This window comes from Carcharhinus amblyrhynchos, chromosome 21, assembly GCF_965287045.1.
Source record: "Carcharhinus amblyrhynchos chromosome 21, sCarAmb.v2.hapA, whole genome shotgun sequence".
In the NCBI taxonomy this organism is placed as follows: Eukaryota; Metazoa; Chordata; class Chondrichthyes; order Carcharhiniformes; family Carcharhinidae; genus Carcharhinus; species Carcharhinus amblyrhynchos.
The window spans coordinates 47593997-47615003 of record NC_137344.1 but is presented as its reverse complement, the minus strand read 5'-3'; the positions used below and the strand labels follow the sequence as shown (position 1 = coordinate 47615003).

Below are 21007 nucleotides of genomic sequence, written 5' to 3'. Positions count from 1 at the left end.
CCACACCCCTCTCATCCATGAACCCGTCCAAGTTTTTCTTAAATGTTAAAAGTGACCCCGCATTTACCACTTTATCCGGCAGCTCATTCCACACTCTGACTCTCACACTCTTCCACATGACTGGGAAAAGGGTGTTCCTCTAGCCTGCTCCACCATACAATTCAATCAAAGCTTATCTGTACCTCTGGTCCACTTTTCCACCTTCAATCCATATCGGTGCCCCTTACCTAAAGAAATGAATTGACCTTAATCTCAAAACCCCTCTTGGCCCCCCCACTTTTGCAGCTTTCTGGGGAAGAGTTTCAGATTTTGACTGTCCTCATTGTAAAATGGGGTGCTCCCTGATTTCACCCCCCCCTTGTCATGCCTGTAGTTTAATTTTAGAATTATAGGCTGGAGCCCTTTGGAGAGCTGGCAGCTATAGTGTCCCTCACCTGGGAGTTAGTTGTAGCTAACTCGTGCCCAATGGCCCAACACACGCTGATTCCTACTCTATACGCATCACCAAGCTATGCGCAATGTCCTCAGTTACTCACTGAGTGACACAGCACAAATGTGAGCAGTTTGGCCCATTGATAACTGCAGCTCAGTTTAAAACATTTCCACCTCCAAGTCCCCATCCAATCAGCAGCAGAAAAACGAACATCAGGTTAATTGGCTGTGACAGCCTCCAGACCTGCCCTCTCTCCAGCCAGACTGTTATTCTGGTAACCGTGACAGGATTCTAAAAAACAACTACAGCAGAAAGGGTTGGGTGTTTCAGAACGAAAAGCTAACAAGTTAACAAGCTGACGCAGGAACACAGCAACTGCTGGTTTTACCAAAGTGCATAACCTCGTAATTGCCCATAGGAGCAGCACAATGGTTAGCACTGCTGCTTCACAGCTCCAGGGCCCTGGGTTCGATTCCCGGCTAGGGTCACTGTCTGTGTGGAGTTTGCGCTTCCTCCCCGTGTCTGTATGGGTTCCCTCCGGGTGCTCCAGTTTTCTTTCACAGTAACTTCACTGCAGTGTTAATGTAAGCCTTACTTGTGACAATAACAAATAAACTTCAACTTTAGTTCAAAAATATGCGGGTTAGGTGGATTGGCCATGCTAAAATGCCCCATAGCATCAGGGGGACTAGTTAGGGTAAATGTGTGGTTATAGGAATAGGGTCTGGGTGGGATTGTGATTGGTGCAGACTTGATGGGCCAAACGGCCTCCTTCTGCACCATAGAGATTCTATGATTCTTTTGGTTTACCATCACACCATGCAACAGCAATGGAGTTGTTGACTAATCACAGAATGAGTCTCCACCAACTCGACAGGAAGAAAATCTTATCATTAGGGTAACCATTATCATCCGTTACTCCTGGATATGCCATCACCACGAATCAAATCTCAAATCATTCATATACTGAATTGCAGAGTGTTCTGCTCTGAAGGAGATCTATTCTGACGTGTGAGTTCAAATACCAAGCTTCAAAATATAACTGACAACAATCGTTCTCAATCGAAAGTGGGTGGCATGAGGGGTCTAACAGAGTTTTGCCCTGTTCTCACATGCCAGCCAAAAGCATTCCACTAGGATAAGGGTGTTAGGGAGGAATGGCCCACAATTTTGACCCATAAATACTTTTAATGGTGTCAGTTGAACCCTTGTCAGCAGCATGATACAGTTCCAGTTTTGCTGGTTGCTGAATTTGATAGGTGGCCTGACAGGAGTAAGCTGCCGTGCTTGAGCATTCAATAGCCTCCATCCCTGTAAAACTACGCAGAGCTGTCATTGCATTCCATGGTGCGCCTTTGTTCCCCCACAATATTGACAATGAAGTTGTAATAGAGTGGCCATTTAAAGGTGTTCGTTTCCCAAAAGCCATGTCATTGACGAGGACTCGATCGATTGTCCTGGCAGGAAGCTGATCCAATTGAGAGGAGGGTGCATACCACGGATTGAAGAGGGACTCACAGTGCCAGGGAGTCACGTAGAGCAGTCGCATTTGAAATCTAGTCTGACCTTGTATACATTGTTCTGGGGCTTTTCTCTTTAGAGCAGAGGAGGATGAAGGTGACTTAATAGAAGTTCGCAAGATGATGAGGGGGGTTGATAGAGTGGACGTTCAGAGACTATTTCCTTGGGTGGATGTAGCTGTTACTAGGGGGTATAACTATAAGGCTCGTGGTGGGAGATATAGGAGGGATGTCCGAGGTAGTTCTTTACTCAGAGAGTGGTTGGGATGTGGAATGCATTGCCTGCTGTGATAGTGGAGTCAGACACTTTAGGAACTTTCAAGCGGTTATCGGTTAGGCACATGGAGCACACCAGAATGATTGGGAATGGGATAGTTTGATCTTGGGTTCAGACATAGCTCAGCACAACATCGAGGGTCAAAGGGCCTGTACTGTGCTGTACTGTCCTATGTTACATAGAACGTAGAACATAGAACCCTACAGTGCAAAAACAGGCCCTTCGGCCCACCGAGTCTGCACTGACCACAATCCCAGCCAGGCCCTATCCCCATACCCCTACCCATGATCTATGTTCTTATTGTTGGTGATAAAACCTTTGCTGAGTTCAGCCATTGCAAGGACATTCATTATTGCCTCTATTAGAAAAGTGAATCCACTGGGGATTTCAGGGCCCTACATTTCTGACCATGGGCTACAGATTCTTCTAAAGACTTCACTTGGCAAACTATTTTAAGCTATAGGTGAGGTACTTCAATGTTATAGAGTCACAGAGGTTTACTGATGGAAACAGGCCCTTCGGCCCAACTTGTCCATGCCACTTTTTTTTTACCACTAAGCTAGTCCCAACTGCCCACTCTTGGCCCATATCCCTCTATACCTGTCTTATCCATAAATTGTCCAAATGCTTTTTAAAAGACAAAATTGTACTCACCTCTACAACTCCCTCTGGCAACTTGTTCCAGATACTCATGTAACAAGACATGATAAATAAGCTTCAGGTCAAGTCCAGCGGCATTCCTGAGACCTTAGCTTCACCCACTCACTAACAAACAATGTCATACCAAGAACATGGGACCAGCAGAGAACACAAATGTAACATTTCACGGTCTGACACTTGGTGCCGACATGGCCTATTCCCAGCAAGACACTCTGCCAGGATCTCTCAAAGATAGACCATGGTTCATTGAAGAATGTCATAACATTCTTACTCTGATTCATTGTGAACGATATACGTGATGATGTATTTGGTCACAGGATGATGCCAATGCATTACGGATCATTACTCCGCTTTGCCAAAACACTGGAACTTTGCATAAAGTCTAAATAAAATCAAAACCTTGAATGCCACTTGGAAAGTTCCAGACACAGCAATATTAATCAGAACACTGCTTACCCCGATGGATGGGAGGTGATCAATGGTGGGGTGAGGGAGGAGAGTTAAGTATCTGGATTGGTCAACCCAACCCCAACATAACCCCATTCCCATCCTATTCAGTTTTAAAACTGCATTAATAGACCATGGACAGGACCCACACTAAAGTCTGGCAGTGGCACAATTAACACAGCAAAGTTCCAACCTGTAGATTAGTGTTAGCAATACAATTACAAAGGAATGTTGTGTCATATCAAGTGTCCATCCACTAATAAAGATAATTGATAGTGAGTTAGTTGATGTAAACTCATCACTTTTACTATAGCTTTGGTGTAGATTAATAATCAAATAACAACAAAAGCCCAATTGCCAAAGTTATAATAGAACAGTAGATACCAGAAGAACACAGCGTGTAATTGCCCTGGAGTGGTGCTTGGACTCAGATTGCCAATCCTACTCAGCCATCCTCTTCCCTCAGATCCTTCAAAGACTGGCAGCTGTGGTTTATTCATAGGGAATAGCTGATTTCATTTCCTCTTTTGCAGACCACTTTTCTCTTTGAAGAAACCACAGCTCTCAATCAGGCTGAGAGTCTTTGTAAGTATTGTGGTTAGGAACAATGAACTCCAAGTATGAAGGGGAGGGTAAATAAGCACAGCTGACTGGAGGCTGAGTAGAAATCCATTGAGCTGTCAATCAAAGCCAATTTCAAAGCACTGCATTACTGAAATTAAAAAAGATCAAAGGTTTTCAATGGAATAGAGAAGGTTTTAAAGGTTTCAGCTTTCTAAGATGCCTCAAAGACTTCAAGTAAAAGCTGTGCGAATACATTGGGGCTGAATGAACAGCTGTGGTGTAGAACCCTTTCCTTAGTGAAATTGACTTTGCCTCTCTGACAGAGAACTTCAAAGGGGTCTGCTCACAGCTGCAGCATTTGCCAGGGAGAAAGGGAAATCCCTGCTGCAGAATGGAGTGCTGCAGTTATCTAAAACGGGTTTGCATAATAATCGGGTTGCCACCAGCTAGGAGTGAATCCCAACATCCCTCATGCCTGGCATTGATCCTGATTCTTGGCTGATCTCCCAATTCGTCAGGGCATCGGGATTGCCACTGACAAGGGCAGTGAATCCTCCCCCATCAGCTTTAGCAATCTAGATATGTGAGGAAAGATTTCCTGTATCTGCCGGCTGGTACTGACATTGGGGTACGAATTCCCCCTGATTCCTATTCCCAAGTAAGACCAGCTGGTGTATCAGGGCAATCTCTTCCCACTCGCACCAACCCCTCTTTGCCAAACATACTGGTTGGAATTCTCCGATGCTGTACGTCCTGCCACCTCTGCCATTGAGAATGGAGAATTTTGTGTTCAGCTAAAACTCCATTCATTGCAGTGAGACTGAGAATCCCAAACAAGAGCAAGGTTGAAGAATCCTGGCCATCAACAGTAAGTCAGTTAACTTGCATTGACTTTGCAAAGTTAACCCACTTGCGGTGAAGTTTGGAGCACCCCCTTCCTGTTTGCTCCTTACTGTTTTAACATGCTCCCTTCAGTTCAGTCTATGGAGTACTTGGAGTACTGTGCGCAGTTCTGGTCACCTCACTACAGGAAGGATGTGGAAGCTATTGAAAGGGTGCAGAGAAGATTTACAAGGATGTTGCCTGAATTCGGTGGCATGCCTTATGAGGATAGGTTGAGGGAACTCGGTCTTTTCTCCCTGGAGAGACGAAGGATGAGAGGCAACCTGATAGAGGTTTATAAGGTGTTGAGAGGTACTGATCAGGTGGATTCTCAGAGGCTATTTCTCAGGGCTGAAATAGTTGCAATGAGAGGATGCAGGTTTAAGGTGCTGGGGAGTAGATACAGAGGAGATGTCAGGGGTAAGTTTTTCACTCAGAGGGTGGTGGGTGAGTGGAATCGGCTGCCGTCAGTGGTGGTGGAGGCGAACTCGCTGGGGTCTTTTAAGAGACTTCTGGATGAGTACATGGGATTTAATGGGATTGAGGATTATAGATAGGCCTAGTGGGTAGGGATATGATCAGCGCAACTTGTGGGCCGAAGGGCCTGTTTGTGCTGTAGTGTTCTATGTTCTATAACTGTGCTCTGTTTATCCCAGGTGGAGATTTGGTTTATTTACCTTCTGGAGCAGGATGGCAAATGGCCCGAGTATCCGGAAACCCCGAGCAAAGTATATGGAATTGCACCAGGCCAGGACGATGGCAAGAGCCATGAAGGATCCTTCGGCACCTGCACTTGTCAGCCTTAGAATGACAATCAATAGCACCAGGAATGCATAGCAGATTCTGTCGAGAGAAAAGTACAACAAAGGTTAAAGCGAGGGAAAATAACTGTGGTTGATGGAGGATTGGAAAAGTGTGAACTCTCCACTTTGGATCTAAGAAAGGTCCACCTGTACAGTTCCTAAGTGGTGAGAAGCTGGCAGTTGTGGAGGAGCAGATAGATATAGGGCCCATGGACAAATCAGTAAAATGAAGAGAGAAAGTAATTCCAGATTGTGTGATGAACAAAGAGAGAAAGAAAAGAGTGGGATTTTAAAGGAACAGAAAGAGAGGGAGAAGGAACTAGTAGGGAGTGTAAGAGAAGAGGAGGATGAGAGATGCATGCCAAGATTTTCTGGAGGAAAAAAGGGAAAGATCCAATTGTCTTTTGAAAGTTTGAATCTGCTTTGACCACCCGTTCCATCAGCATGTTCCAGATCATAATCCGGAGCCTTAAAATAAGGTTATCTTGTGTCTTTTCTGAAGACTGTCCGGTTGAAATAGTATCCACACACACACACACACACACACACACACACACACACACACACACACACACACACACACACACACACACACACACACACAAAACAAACTAGTGCCAATGGAATTAGGCAAAAAAACATAGACAAGATATATGTCCATTCATCATGGGCTGTGAGAGGTTGAAGAACATAGTGAGAAAGTGGAAGAAAACAACGTGGAAATATTTGCAATTTCACACATTTGGTTTAACTGATTTTCTTTTGACAATCTATTGTCATTCTGCTTACATTATACAATGGAATGGCCCTCCTAGGACAGTTTTCCCAAAATATCCTGCTGTTCCATATCGTAACATGTCAACACTCTAGGGAGAAAAGAGAAAATAAGCAACTCGTAAATATTTTTTAATTTGTTTGTTCACAGGACGTGGGTATCACTGGCTGGGCCAGTGTTTATTGCCCATCCCTAATTGCCCTTGAGAAGGTGGCACGGTAGCACAGTGGGTTAGCACTGCTGCTTCACAGCTCCAGGGACCTGGGTTCGATTCCTGGCTCGGGTCACTGTCTGTGTGGAGTTTGCACATTCTCCTCGTGTCTGCGTGGGTTTCCTCCGGGTGCTCCAGTTTCCTCCCACAGTCCAAAGATGTGCGGGTTAGGTGGATTGGCCGTGCTAAAATTGCCCCTTAGTGTCCAGGGATGTGTAGGTTAGAGGGATTAGCGGGTAAATGTGTCGGGATATGGGGGTAGGGCCTGGGTGGGATTGTGGTCAGTGCAGACTTGATGGGCCGAAGGGCCGGTTTCTGCACTGTAGGGTTTCTATGATTCTATGATGTGATGTGAGCTGCCTTCTTAAATTGCTGCATTCTGTGTAGGTACACACCACCATACTGTTAATGAGGGGGTTCTAGGATTGTGACACAGCAACAGTGAGCAGCCGACATATTTCCAAGTCAAGATGATGAGTGACTTTGAGAAGAATTTGCAGGTGGTGGTGCTCCCGGGAATCTTCCACCTTGTCCTTCTGAATGTTTGGAAGCAGCTGCATAAGGAACCTTGAGGAGTCGCTGCAATGCATCTTGTAGATAGTTCAAGCGGCTGCCACTGTGATATTTCTCAAAATTTAGGGGCAAATTTTCACATTCAGCAATGATGGAACTCTGGCAATGGTGGATGGGATCCCTCGGTCATAGCGCAGTGACTCATAGTCTGAATCAAAACTCACTCCAGAGATTTGACCCACACGATAAATGCTAATACTCCAGGACATTCGTGAGCGAATGCTGCACTATCGGCAGTGCTGTCTTTCAGATGAGACTTTAAACCGAAGGGAAGATGTGTTGAATAGTGACATCATGCTGGAGTTGGTAGAAGTGGCGGAAGACGATCCTTTGAATGTGGAGGTTGGTGGGGTGAAAAGTGAGGACAAAGGGGGCCCTGGAGGGAGGGGAGGAGGTGACAACCGTGGCCTGGAGGATGGGTCAAGAGCCATGTCAACCACAGTGGGTGGAAAACCCACTTGAGGAAGAAGGGAGAGATATCGGCAGTGTTGTTTTGCAAAGTGACATCACCAGAGCAGATGCAGCAGAGGCGAAGGAATTGTGAGAATGGGATAGAGTTCTTACAAGATGTGAGGCGTGAAGACCTGTAGTCAGGGTAGCTGTGGGAGTTGGTGGGTTTGTAATGGATATGGTGGGCAGTTTATCCCAGAAATGGAGACAGAGAGGTCAAGGAAGGGAAAAGAAGTGTCACGTGAAGGTGACAGGGGGGTGGAAATTAGAGACAAAATTGATACATTTTTCCAAGTCCAGATGAAGCGACACCAAAATAGTCATAGACCCCTTAGAGAAGGACACTGGGGAAATAATAATGGAAAACCAGCAAATAACAGAGGAGTTAAAAAAAATGCTTTGTGTCAGGTCTTCACTAATAACATTCCAAAAATACTAAATAATCCAGTCGCAAAAGGAGAAAAGGAAATAAATACAATAACTATCACTAGAGAAGAAGCACTAGGGAAACTAATGGGGCTAAAGGCCGATAAGTGCCCTGGACCTAATGGGTTACATCCTAGGATATTGCAGAAAGTAGCTGCAGAGAAAATGGATGCACTATAGTAATCTTCCAAAAATCCTTAAATTCTGGAAAAGTCCCAGAGATTTGGAAAGCTCCCAATATAACACCCTTAGACAAAAAAGGGAGACAAAAAAAATGAGTAACAACACGAGGTTAAAGTCCAACCAGTTTATTTGATAGTAATTCCATAAGCTTTCGGAAACGGTGTTCCTTCATCAAGTGTGTGGAAGGAATACCATTTCCGAAAGCTTGTAAGATTACTATCAAATAAACTGGTTGGACTTTAACCTAGTGTTGTGAGACTTCTTACTGTGTTTACCCCAGTCCAACGCCGGCATCTCTACATCAGCATTACACTAGTTACAGGTTGTCACCCTGACAATGGCCCTCTTATCCCAACTCTTTGTCTTCTCTCAGTTAGCCAATCCTCTATAGGCCAGTTAGCTTAACATCCGTCATTGGGAAAATGTTAGAGTCCATTATAAAAGATGTAATAACAGACCGATTAGAAACATATAATATAATCAAGCAGAGTCATCATGTCTTCATGACGGGAAAATCATACTTGACAAGTTTATTATAATTCTTTGAGGTGATGACAAGCAGGGCAGGTGATGGGGAACTAGCAGATGTTGATTTTTAGATTTCCAAAAAGTGCTCAGAAATGTGCAGCACAAAATCTTACTCAATGAGGTAAGAGCCCATGGTGTTGGGGGTAGTATATTAGCAAAGATAGAGGTTTGGCTAATTGATAGAAGACGAAGAGTTGGGATAAGAGGGACATTGTCAGGGTGACAACCTGTAACTAGTGTAATGCTGATGTAGAGATGCCGGCGTTGGACTGGGGTAAACACAGTAAGAAGTCTCACAACACTAGGTTAAAGTCCAACCAGTTTATTTGATAGTAATCTTACAAGCTTTCGGAAATGGTATTCCTTCCACACACTTGATGAAGGAACACCGTTTCCAAAAGCTTGTGGGATTACTATCAAATAAACTGGTTGGACTTTAACCTGGCGTTGTGAGACTTCTTACTAGAGTAGTGCCAGAGGGATCAGTACCGGGGCCATGATTAAACAAAATATATTCACGACTTAGATGAGAGACAACACTTTGGCAGAGTGGTTCGCACTGCTGCCTCACAGTGACAGGGACCTGTGTTTGATTCCAGCCTTGGGTGACTGTGTGGAATTTGTACATTCTTCTTATATTTGCTTGGATTTCCTCCAAGTGCTCCATTTTCCTCCCACAGTCCAAAGACGTGCATTGGCCATGATTAATGCGCAAGGGAATGAAGGGTTAAAGTGATAAGGTGGGAAAGTAAAGGCTTGTATCAGATCAGCTATGATCTCATTAGATGATGGTGCAGGCTCGATGGGCCAAATGCCTTTCTTCTGTTCTTACGTCTTTTGATCCTATAACCCAACGGCAGGCGACGGGACTTTGCCATTCTGGGAGCACGATAAACAAAGGCAAGGCCAAGGGACCGAGCCTGCTGACAGCCACCCTCTGCCCTTGTTGACAACCCCAATCTCTTTGATCTGAGGCCTCAGGTAGGTGTACTGGCAGAAGCCACTAACGCACCAGTGGTACTGTTGAGTATAAGAGAGCTGCCAGCCTCTGATTGGCCAGAGTGATTTTGGCCACTGGGACCTCCACCCCAAGGTCCTTGATACAGGAGCAAAGCCTACCACTTGACTGCTAGATGATAGGCAGTTAATTCAGCGGGTTCCTCTAAAGATTGAGCGCCCTAGATAGAGTGGACGTGGAGAGGATGTTTCCACTAGTGGGACAGACTAGAACTCGAGGGCACAACCTCAGAGTGAAGGGACGCTCCTTTAAAACTGAGATGAGGAGGAATTTCTTCAGCCAGAGGGCGGTAAATCTGTGGAACTCATTGCCACAGAGGGCTGTGAAGGCCAGGTCATTGAGTGTCTTTAAGACAGAGATAGATAGGTACTTGATCAATAAGAGGATTGGGGTTATGGAGAAAAGGCAGGAGAATGGGGATGAGAATCATACAACTATGAATGAATGGCAGAGCAGAGTTGATGGGCCGAATGGCCTAATTCTGCTCCTGTGTCTTATGGTCTTATAGTCTTAAGACAATGCAGGGTTCCTACTACTCTCTTGCTAGCTGGCGAGACTCCAATGCTTCCATTATATCCAGCCCATTATGTGTGATTTTATCAATGATCTTTTGGAAATCCATACACATCACATCAGCCACATCACCCTCAGCAATACTCTCTGTTACCCTCTTAAAAAGCCCAATCAAGTTAGTGAAACATGGTTTGTCTTTAACAATCTACAGTAGCATCCTTGAAATAATCTATACTCATCCAAATGACTGATAAATTTACTCCAATTACTGTTTTTCACCAGCAATGGTAAAGAGACTGGCCTGTAGTTGCTAAGGCCACGAAATGTTAGGATGCTACTAAAATGAATTTCCTTTTGCAAGTAAAATCAAATTGCCATGTACTTTGTAAACCATGTCTGGACAGCAACTAAGAGAAAGGAAGGAAAAGGAAAGAATAGGGGACAGGATGTCCTTTACAATTGATACAATTACTAGTCAGAGTGCTGCGAGCCAGGAAGCTGTTTAGACACAGATGGGGTGTTGAAGAAGCAGCAGCAAGAGAGAGAGAGGCAGTCCCAGGAACCAGGTGAGGTTAGAGGCTGAAGACAGCAGAGAGAGAGTGGCAGCGACCTCGGGAAACAGCACAGCTCGAGATGAAGTGCTGAATGCAAAGGTCAGTTTGTGTAAAAGATTGTTTTCTTTGCTGATCCGAAGACCATTCCCAAGTCCTGGTCACTTAGGCGGTACAGTGTGGTAATCACTGGCTAGATTTGATGGTTTATGGTTGTTGTTTGGGAAACGGGGATCTCAGCAGAGTTTAGGATTACGGCGGAAACAGATACTTTTGGGTCTTCAGTCTTTGAGGCACTAAGCATTTACTGTTAATCATAGAATCATCATAGAACCATAGAACCCTACAGTGCGGAAAGAGGCCCTTCGGCCCATCGAGTCTGCACCAAACACAACCCATCCAGGCCCTACCCCCCCATATCCCTACATATCATACCCACTAATCCCTCTAACCTACACATCCCTGGATACTAAGGGGCAATTTCTTAGCATGGCCAATCAACCTAACCTGCACATCTTTGGACTGTGGGACGAAACTGGAGGAAACCCAATTTGATGAAGTATGAAATTGTTCTTTGTAGTCTTTTATTATCATTCTTCTGCTTTAATAAATATTTTTATTTATTTATTTAATGAAAGAGAGGTCTGAGTTCCCATTGTTTCCGCAAAGGTTTCTCACTAATATTCGAAAAACAATGTACCACGAGAAACCAGTTTCAGGTTGGAACACTCTTGCACATCACGGCGACGATTCTGATTAAAATATCTGAATTTTGATCTCATTAGCAGGTCTGGGACTGAAGTCCCCAAGCTTGCTGGCCTCTCCCCACCTCGTGAGGAGGTTTACAATGGCTCCTCACTAATGGGGAGCTGGCGGCCCAACTCTGCTGGAGTGAAGGGGGGGGCCATGGAGGCCCCCCAAGGGGTCAGGGGCAAGGGTTGTTGCCCTCTGGGTAGTGCCAGCCTGGCCCTCTGGCACTGCACAAGGGGCAATGTGGCAATGCCTGGGGGGGTACCTTGCACTGTCCATTGGGACATCAGGCTGTGCCAAGGGACAGGGCCAGAGGAAGGCCTCTTGGGGGAGGTTAGCGGGGGCAGATGGGAGTTTCCACTACCACTCCGCATAGGGATCACGAGCACAGGGACACGAGGGATCCTGGGGGGTGGGGGGGGGGTGCGGTCAGGGCTGCAGGTGGGAGTGGGGGAGGGAAATCATGAGATCAAGGTGGGCCAGATGGGCAGAGGGGTGGCAATGGTCGGGGCTGGCATAGACTTGCCCAGGAGGCCAGCAATCAGAGAGTGGGGGGATCGGAGGAGCACCAATACAGGTTCACGGGACTGGCTGACTTTCACTTTTTTTCATTGCCTCTCTTCTGTCATACCGTTTAATGTAGCTTCCCAATCTACCTCAGTTAACCTTCCCCTCAAATTTTCAAACTTTCCCTCGATGAGGAACACTCAACTGAATTAAACAGAAGACCCTTTTAAACACTGCAGTCCATCAGGCTGGCCAACGATTGGGGGCCCGGCAGTGCGGGGCTATTGTGCATGCACCAAACAAGGCTTTGACAGACCGGCGCATGCGCAATGGCCCACTCAGCTCTATGCTGCTGGCCTCTCCAGCGGGAATCAGTCCTGCCCACTGATTTTCAGCATGATTCACGCTAGGGCTCTCTGTGATGCAGAGTGTGGGAGATCCCGCTGAAAGAAAGCAGCAGGATTTACTCCAGTCTTTCCATGAATTTGATACTTAGGTTCTTTTTGGGAGAATTGCCCCCAACATCAGTGAGGTTTAGTGATACCAGGTTTATGTTTACCCTTTTTTGAACAAGGATTTGTTCAAATTTATAATTATCCTGTTCTCTGGAAACATCTTGTTATCTAAGAGGAACTGGAATGGAATTTATGTATTTAGTTCCCATCGCATCCTTGGCTGCAATCAGTCTGGTCATGTTAACTTAGCAACTTTAAATACAGCCAATCTTCCTACTATCCCCACTTTACCATTTTCAGCCTACCTAGTATCTCAATCACCTCCTCACCCAGAAAGATTTTGATAATATCCTCTTCCTGGGTAAAGACAGATGCAAGGAATCATTTAGTACCTCTGTCATTCTGTCTGCTTCCACTTGATTCCTCTTGACTCCTAATCGATCCCAACCACTCCCTCATTACCATTTGAGTGTCCTGATACCTCTCAAAGACTTCTGGATCTCCTCTTGTGTTATGTAAATGCATGTTCATCATTTGGGATGGTTGGGACGGTTTACAAACTGCCTGGTTTTCCTTTGGAAAGCTGGACAGGGCACATTCCGGATTCCCTTCTGCCGTTTCCCCGACATCACAGGGAGTGAATATCAGACTTCACCCATGTCTCCATTCTTTAGACAAGAATAAACGTTCAGCCTTAATCACTGGGCAGATTGAAGAGCAGGTAATTGCTGCATTGATCTTTTCAATGTTCATTGTCTAGCGATCCCTTCACTGAACTGCAGATTGAAGCTAACATTGGACATGTTGGAAAAGGTTAATTTGTTTTTTGTCTTTAGCTGAGATGACTCCACCAATAGACACATGATTCTCAGCTACGTTTACTAAGATCTATGTTGGTGATGTAGCGGTATTGTTACTGGACTAATAATCAACTGACCCAGGGTAACGCTCTGGGGACCCAGGTTTTAAACGTTTGAATTCAATCAAAATCTGGAATTAAAAGCCTAATCATAGAGCCCTACAGTGCAGAAAGAAGCCCTTTGGCCCATCGAGTCTGCACCAAACACAATCCCACCCAGGCCCTGCCCTCATATCCCTACATATTATACCCACTAATCCCTCTAACCTACGCATCCCAGGACTCTAAGGGGCAATTTCTTAGCATGGCCAATCAACCTAACCCGCACATCTTTGGACTGTGGGAGGAAACCGGAGCACCCGGAAGAAACTCACGCAGACACGAGGAGAATGTGCAAACTCCACACAGACAGTGACCCGAGCCGGGAATCGAACCCAGGACCCTGGAGCTGTGAAGCAGCAGTGCTAACCACTGTGCTACCGTGCCGCCCATAATGATGATCATGAAACCATTGTCGCTTGTCTGAATAAGCCATCTGGTTCACTAATGTCCTTTAGGGAAGGAAATCTGCCGTCCATACTTGCTCTGGCCTATGTGTAAGAGGCCCTCTGAAATGACCTAGCCAGCCACTCAGTTCAAAGGCAATTAAGTACGGGCAATCACGTTTATTTTAGCTTTCATTCCATACACACACCCAGCCAAGCAAAAAGAAAACACGTTCCTTACTTCTACCAGAAGGATGGCAATGGCTCCAAAGACAGAAATGAACTCCCCCACCAGACGGATGTAATCCTCATTTGATACGTAACACAGCTGGAATCAAGAGGCAGAGAGTGAAAGTTACACTGCATTGCGACATTGGATTAACATGAGATTAGTGTCTGTGTAATGTTTCTAATGATGTGGAGATGCCGGCATTGGACTTTAACCTGGCGTTGTGAGACTTCTTATTAATGTTTCTAATACAGAAACTAACTCCCACTGAACTTCCTCAGTGAGAGGCACATAGATCTAGTACACACCAAAGAAGTGGCAGATATGATAGTCTTTTATATGCAGCAACAGTGAGAAGAGCTCTGTGTTTTTCAGTTCTTTCAAACGTATAAGATCCTGAGGGGACTTGACAGGTTAGATGGTGAGATGTTTTCTCAATGGGAGAATCTCGAACAAGGGGATAAAACCACAAGATAAAGGGCCAGTCATTTAAAACTGAGGTGCGAAGAAAATTCTTCTCACAGAGGGTGGTGGATCTGTGGAATTCTCTGCCCCAAAGGGTGCTGGAGGCTGGATCATTAGAAGTATTTAAAGTGGAGGTGGATAAATATTTGATAGATCAAGGAATTGAGGGATATGGGGAAACGGCACAGGAAAGGAGCTGACGGCAGCATAGATCAGCCATGATTGTAACGAATGGCGGGGCAGGATTGAAGAGCCTGGTGACCTCCTCCTGCTTCTACTTCTTGTGTGTTTTGTTCAATAATATCTTAAACAGGTTTGAAAAAAATAATAAATCTTAACAAATGTTCTCTTGAAATCACCATGCCTCAGCCACAATCTCCATGCCAAACATACAAACAATTTTTTAAAGATGAAACAAAGAGCAATTGCAAATGAATGTGTTAAGAATGTGGATGATAACATATTTCTAACCTTTTCATTTCTCTACTCCCCTCTCTCTCAACTGCCTGAATACACAATCTATAATCTCACTACAATCTACACAATCTCACTACAGGGAGGATGTGGAAGCTATTGAGAGGGTGCAGAGGAGATTTACAAGGATGTTGCCTGGATTGGGAGGCATGCCTTATGAGGATAGGTTGAGAGAGTTAGGTCTCTTCTCCCTGGAGAGACGAAGGTTGAGAGGCGACCTGATAGAGGTTTATAAAATGTTGAGAGGAATAGATAGGGTGGATTCTCGGAGGCTATTTCCCAGGGCTGAAATGGTCAAGAGGACACAGGTTTAAGGTGCTGGGGAGCAGGTACAGAGGAGATGTCAGGGGTAAGTTTTTCACTCAGAGGGTGGTGAGTGAGTGGAATCGGCTACCGTCGGTGGTGGTAGAGGCGAGCTCGCTGGGGTCTTTTAAAAGACTTCTGGATGAGTACATGGGATTTAATGGGATTGGGAGTTACAGATAGTTCTATGGCCTGGTAGGTATGGATATGATCGGTGCAACTTGTGGGCCGAAGGGCCTGTTTGTGCTTTAGTGTTCTATGTTCTATAAGATACATGATTCTGCAGGCACTGGTGGTAACACATCACAATTTTGAATCGATTCATAGGAAAGGTCACCCAAACTACACTCTAATCTCCCTTTAGTTTGTCAATGGAAACATGGCACTTGGGAACTATAGCATTCAAGAGATAACTTTCACATTTGGTGGTCCCAGTGGGTAGCCACGTTGGTTTTTGTATGTAACACACCCTGAATTCTGATATGTGGTCCCTTGGGTGAGGCATACTGATGGCAGAAATTCCTCCCCACCTTGCTCCAAACAGTAGCTGGTACCACTCCACCATTGGCACATGGTTATGGTTACTAACATTTAATGGCGCCTCTTCCAGAATCTGTGTGTCTCTAGGGTCTGTGATATTGTCACGCCGTGGTATAAGAGGTCGAAAGATGCAACAGGAGGTGAATATGATAATGTAGATGAAGTAGAAAAGAGCGAGTACGCGGAAATAATACTTTCCATATTTGTTCCACTTGAAACGGATCAGTGTGTTGATCGCGGGGAGTTCAAGGATTTTCAGGGCCTGCCAAGACAGAACGACGTAGAAACACTCAGCAGTTACACTCTACTCAGACACCTTCACAGGGTGCTCCTGTCTGCAATGCCTTGGCTCACCTCAGCTTCATTACTGCACAAAACCAGATCCAGGACAGAATGGTCATCGTCCCAGGAATCGATGCCAGTCAGGTCATAGAAGGTGGCGGAAATCGATTTGAAAAACCACTGCATATGGTATTCCCTCTTTCTCATTAAATGTCGGAACAGCTGGAAAATATAATACAAATCCAACGTGATAGTTGCTGTCATTTAGAGAATGAGCCCATGTACTCATAAGAACATAAGAAATAGGAGCAGGAGTAGGCCATCTAGCCCTTCGAGCCTGCCCCGCCATTCAATACGATCATAGCTGATCTGAAGTGGATCAGTTCCACTTTCCCGCTCTCTCCCCATAACCCTTAATTCCCCTGTCTATCAGAAACCTATCTACCCGTGACTTAAATATATTTAGCGAGGTAGCCTCCACCACTTCAACGGGCAGAGAATTCCAGGGATTCACCACCCTTTCCCTACCCTGACTCAATTCACCACCCTTACTCAATGCGACCCAATGTGTTAAGGGATAGTGTTTACAGAGAAAAGTAAACCAGGGATCAGTAGGGGACATGTGAAGGTGGGTAGGTATTTTGCAGGCTACAAATTCTTCATTCAATAGTCACCCTATTAAAAAAAGGATATTATTAAACTAGAAAGAGTGCCAAAAAGATTTACTAGGATGCTACCGAGACTTGATGGTTTGAGTTATAAGGAGAGGCTTAATAGACTGGGACTTTTTCCCCTGGAGTGTAGGAGGCTGAGGGGTGATCTTATAGAGGTCTATAAAATAATGAGGGGAACAGATCAGTTAGATAGTCAATATCTTTTCCCAAAAGTAGGGAAGTCTTAAACTAGAAGCCATAGGTTTAAGGTGAGAGGGGAAAGATACAAAAGTGTCCAGAGGGGCAATTTTTTCACACAGAGGGTAGTGAGTGTCTGGAACAAGCTGCCAGAGGTAGTAGTAGAGGCAGGTACAATTTTGTCCTTTAAAAAGCATTTAGGCAGTTACATGGGTAAGATGGGTATAGAAGAAATTGGGCCAAATGCGGGCAATTAGGATTAGCTTAGGGGTTTAAAAAAAGGGCAGCATGGACATGTTGGGCCGAAGGGCCTATTTCCATGCTGTAAACCTCATAGAATCAGAGTCATGATTCTATGACTCTATAGTTCTTCAGAAGAGATGTAGAGAGTAGGTTAGAAACCATGATGGTATAGACTGTGTACAAATTATTTTAAAGAAAGAAAGCTGTATTGCACTTTTTACAATCACCGGATGTCCCAAAGTACTTCACAGACAACTAATTTCATTTTTGTTTACTTTATTCCAATCCAATCAAGTCAAATTAAAGCCAATTCAGAGTCCCAACAAGTTGGGACATCCCCAGTCCAAGTTGACAAGACAGGGCTCTCACCTCCTGTCTTGGGCTTGACCTACATGACCCAAGCTGATTGGAGTAGGCATAGCTCCTCCTCCAAGGCTTGATCTTATTTGCATCTTAGCCAAAAGGCCGAGATGCCACTTTAAAAAATTGCTTCAAATGAAGCTGAAATGTAACCTAATGACTTCAACCAAGCACAGCGTGTCGATACTAAACTTGATCTTAGCCAACTTCACAGACAACTAAATGCTTTGGAAGTGCAGCTACTGTCATAACATGGGAAACACAGCAGCCAGACTGTGCAATATGTTCACTGGTCAGATAGCCTATTTTAGTAATCTTGGTTATTGCATGAGCATTACTGCAGCATTCTGTTGAAAAAAAGCCATGCGATCTTTTATATACAATTAAGAGGACGGATATAGTTGAGGTTTAATGCCTCCTCTGAGACCGAGTGTGTGACAATGCAGCACTCCCTCAATTATTGCACTGAAGTGTCAACCTGGGCTTTGTGCTCAGATTGCTGTAGTTGAGTTTGAACACACACCTCCTGTGGTAGAGGCAAGAGTGTTACTGGTGAATCAAGCCTAATAGCGAAGTCAGGCAGTGGTTTTATAGGACATAAATCTTTCTTCATACCAACTGGATCATTTGATTGATTTTTTTTCCCACTTGCAGCCAGCTGCATATGATCCATTTCTGCCCCCTGCCTTTCCATCCTTAACTACTCTTGTCTCAAGTTCTGGGGATAGGCTGTCGGTAAATATTCGCCAGAAGCCCACTGACTCCCACAGTTAACTCTCCTACACTTCCTCCCCCTTCCTGTGCAGGACTCTCATTCCATTTTACAAGATTCTATTCTGATGATGTAACCCCTCATATCAATCCTTTTTACTCAATTAACATGACAGGCCCTCAATTGGGTGCACCCCATTTCCCACATGTCTGCCCTTACCCCTACTCCACCCTCCCAGAGCCACCCTTAACCTTCCACCCCAGCAGCCACCTTACTCATTGCATCATTCTCCAGCTCAATACCACCACCAAACACCCCCCACCTTTTAGCATTCCAAAGGAACCCTTCTCTCTATGAAGACCTGGTCTACTCTTCAATCTGCCCAACACCCACTCCTCTCCCTGCAGCAACTTTCAATACAAGCGCAGGAGATGCCAAACCTGCCCTTTTCCCTCCTCTCTCCTCACTGCTGAAGGCTCCAAACGCTCCTTCCAGCTGTAACAGTGATTTGTGTGTGCCTCTTTCAGTTTAGGATGCTGTGTTCACTGCTCAGTGTGATCTGCCGTGCATTGGAGAGAGCAAGCACAGATTGCGTGATCACTTTGCAGTCCACCCCCATTCAGCCCTCAAGCATGTCCTACCCATTATTGTAATTCTCCACCTTGCCCACCTTTCTCCTATCCTGTTCCAAATAAAACTCAATGCAAGCTCAAGAAACAGCACCTTACCTTTTGCTTAGGCACTTTACAACCTTCCAAACTCTCTTTGTGTTCAACAAAATCATACCATAACCTCAGCCCCTTTGTTGTATCTTTTCTCTGTGCAGGTTTTGACCTGTTTTTCTGCTCTTTTGGCTTTCAGACAGCAGCGATGTCATTCTGCTGTCGAGACCCTTCTCTAGGCACGTTCTTTCTTCTATTACCGCTCCATTTGGCCTGACACCACCAAAGCTTTGTCGTTTTTTGTTTCCTTTTGCCCTTTTCCCCCACCCTCTCTCCAGTGATCCCCACCTTCCCCCAACATGCACACGCCCTCATTTCACTCGTCTCCAACATTTTTAAATTTTTAACTTCTTCCAGTTCTGATCAAAGACCTGGAACGCTGGATGGAATCTCGTGGCTGTTCACGCTGGCGGAATTCCCTGGTCCCACTGCAGGGAACGGAGGTTTGGCTGGACGCCGAATCCTCCATTCTCGATTGCGGCGGCAGCGGGGTGTGAACAGCTGGAAAGATCACGTCCGTTAACTCTGTATCACTCTCTCCGCAGATGCTGCCAGACCTGCTGAGTCTTGGCAGCAATTTCTGTCTTTGTTTCAGATTTGCAGCATTAGTGGTATTTGATCAGAGTGATGGCTTTTATTGGGTGTTTGGACATTATTGAGTCAAGTTCTGTCATTTTGGGATTTAGGCTCTATGTAATATCAAATGGTGATGAGAACTCGATCCCTTTCACTCTCTCTGGCCTACCCTCTTTGCCCCTTTCTGTGTGTATGTATGAGTTTGATTATTCCTGTAGCAAAGCCTCTCCATTTTGTGAAAATGACAAATTACTGAACACCCCCTCACCTGGACGTTTCCTTCCCGGGCAGCGAGTTTGAAGGGAGTCAGTCCATCTTTGTTTGTGATCATTTCCAGTGGGCTGCCGTTCTCTGGGTCGAGTGACAGGATAAAATCGTACATGTGTGCCGTGTACTGGTGTGCCTGCAGGGCCAGGTGATGCAGAACAGTGTTACCTGAAATAGACCCATCGGAGGAAAGAAATTATAAAGACTCGCATCTATATGGTGCTTTTTACAGCTTCATGGCACCCTAGAGAGCTTTATGAAAATACCCAGCACATATATACACCGTTGTTATATGGGAAGTACAGCAGACTGGGTTCGAACCCGCCACGACAGATGGTGGAATTTAAACTCAATAAAAAATATCTGGAATTTACTAATGACCATGAAATCATTGTTTTTTTGTTGGAAAAATCCACCTGATAATGTCCTTTAGGGAAGAAAATCTACCATCCTTACCCAGTCTGGCCTACACGTGACCCCAGAACCACAGCAATGTGGTTAATTCTCAATTGGGATGGGCAATGAATGATGGCCAACCAGCAATGCCCATGTCCCACGAATTAATTTAAAAGTCTGTGCATAGCAAGATCCCACAAATAACAAAGTGACAATGATCAGATCTTTTATTTTCAATAGTCTTCCTGTGGGATTAATACTGACCAGAAGCACATGGGAGAATTTGCCAGCTCTTCTAAATCATGTTGCAGCATCCTTTATGGGCGGCGTGGTGGCACAGTGGTTAACACTGTTGCCTCACAGCACGAAGGACCCGAGTTCGATTCCGACTTTGGATGGCTGTCTGTGTGGAGTTTTCACCGTCTCCCTGCGTCTGCACGGGTTTCCTCCCACAGTCCAAAGATGTGGATTGACCACGGCAGAATTGCCCCTTAGTGTCCCAAGATGTGTAGGTTAGATGGATTAGCCATGGCAAATGTGTGTGGAGTTACGGGAGTAAGACAGGGGAGATGGCCTGGGTAAGATGCTCCGTCAGAGATATGGTGCAGTTTTGATGGACCGAATTGCCTCCTTCTGCACTTCAGGGATTCTATGTCCACCTCAGTTTTACATCTGATCCAAAAGATGACAACTTTAGAAGTGAAGCACTGTCTCAGT

General features: G+C 45.2%; 1 protein-coding gene across 2 annotated transcripts in view; it reads right to left on the bottom strand.

Moving 5' to 3' along the window:
- LOC145356403 (transient receptor potential cation channel subfamily V member 6-like) overlaps nt 1-21007 on the bottom strand; it is a 51552-nt gene that overhangs the window by 12962 nt on the left and 17583 nt on the right. Inside the window, exons 6-11 of one of the 2 annotated variants that reach the window (XM_080209110.1) lie at nt 19896-20062; nt 16236-16385; nt 15811-16143; nt 14112-14198; nt 6376-6452; nt 5461-5626 (exon numbers count right to left, since the gene is read on the bottom strand). In XM_080209110.1, coding sequence (XP_080065236.1) covers nt 5461-5626; nt 6376-6452; nt 14112-14198; nt 15811-16143; nt 16236-16385; nt 19896-20062 — 980 coding nt within the window. The remainder of the gene's footprint in view (nt 1-5460; nt 5627-6375; nt 6453-14111; nt 14199-15810; nt 16144-16235; nt 16386-19895; nt 20063-21007) is intronic. The other variant, XM_080209111.1, reaches the window with a different exon arrangement.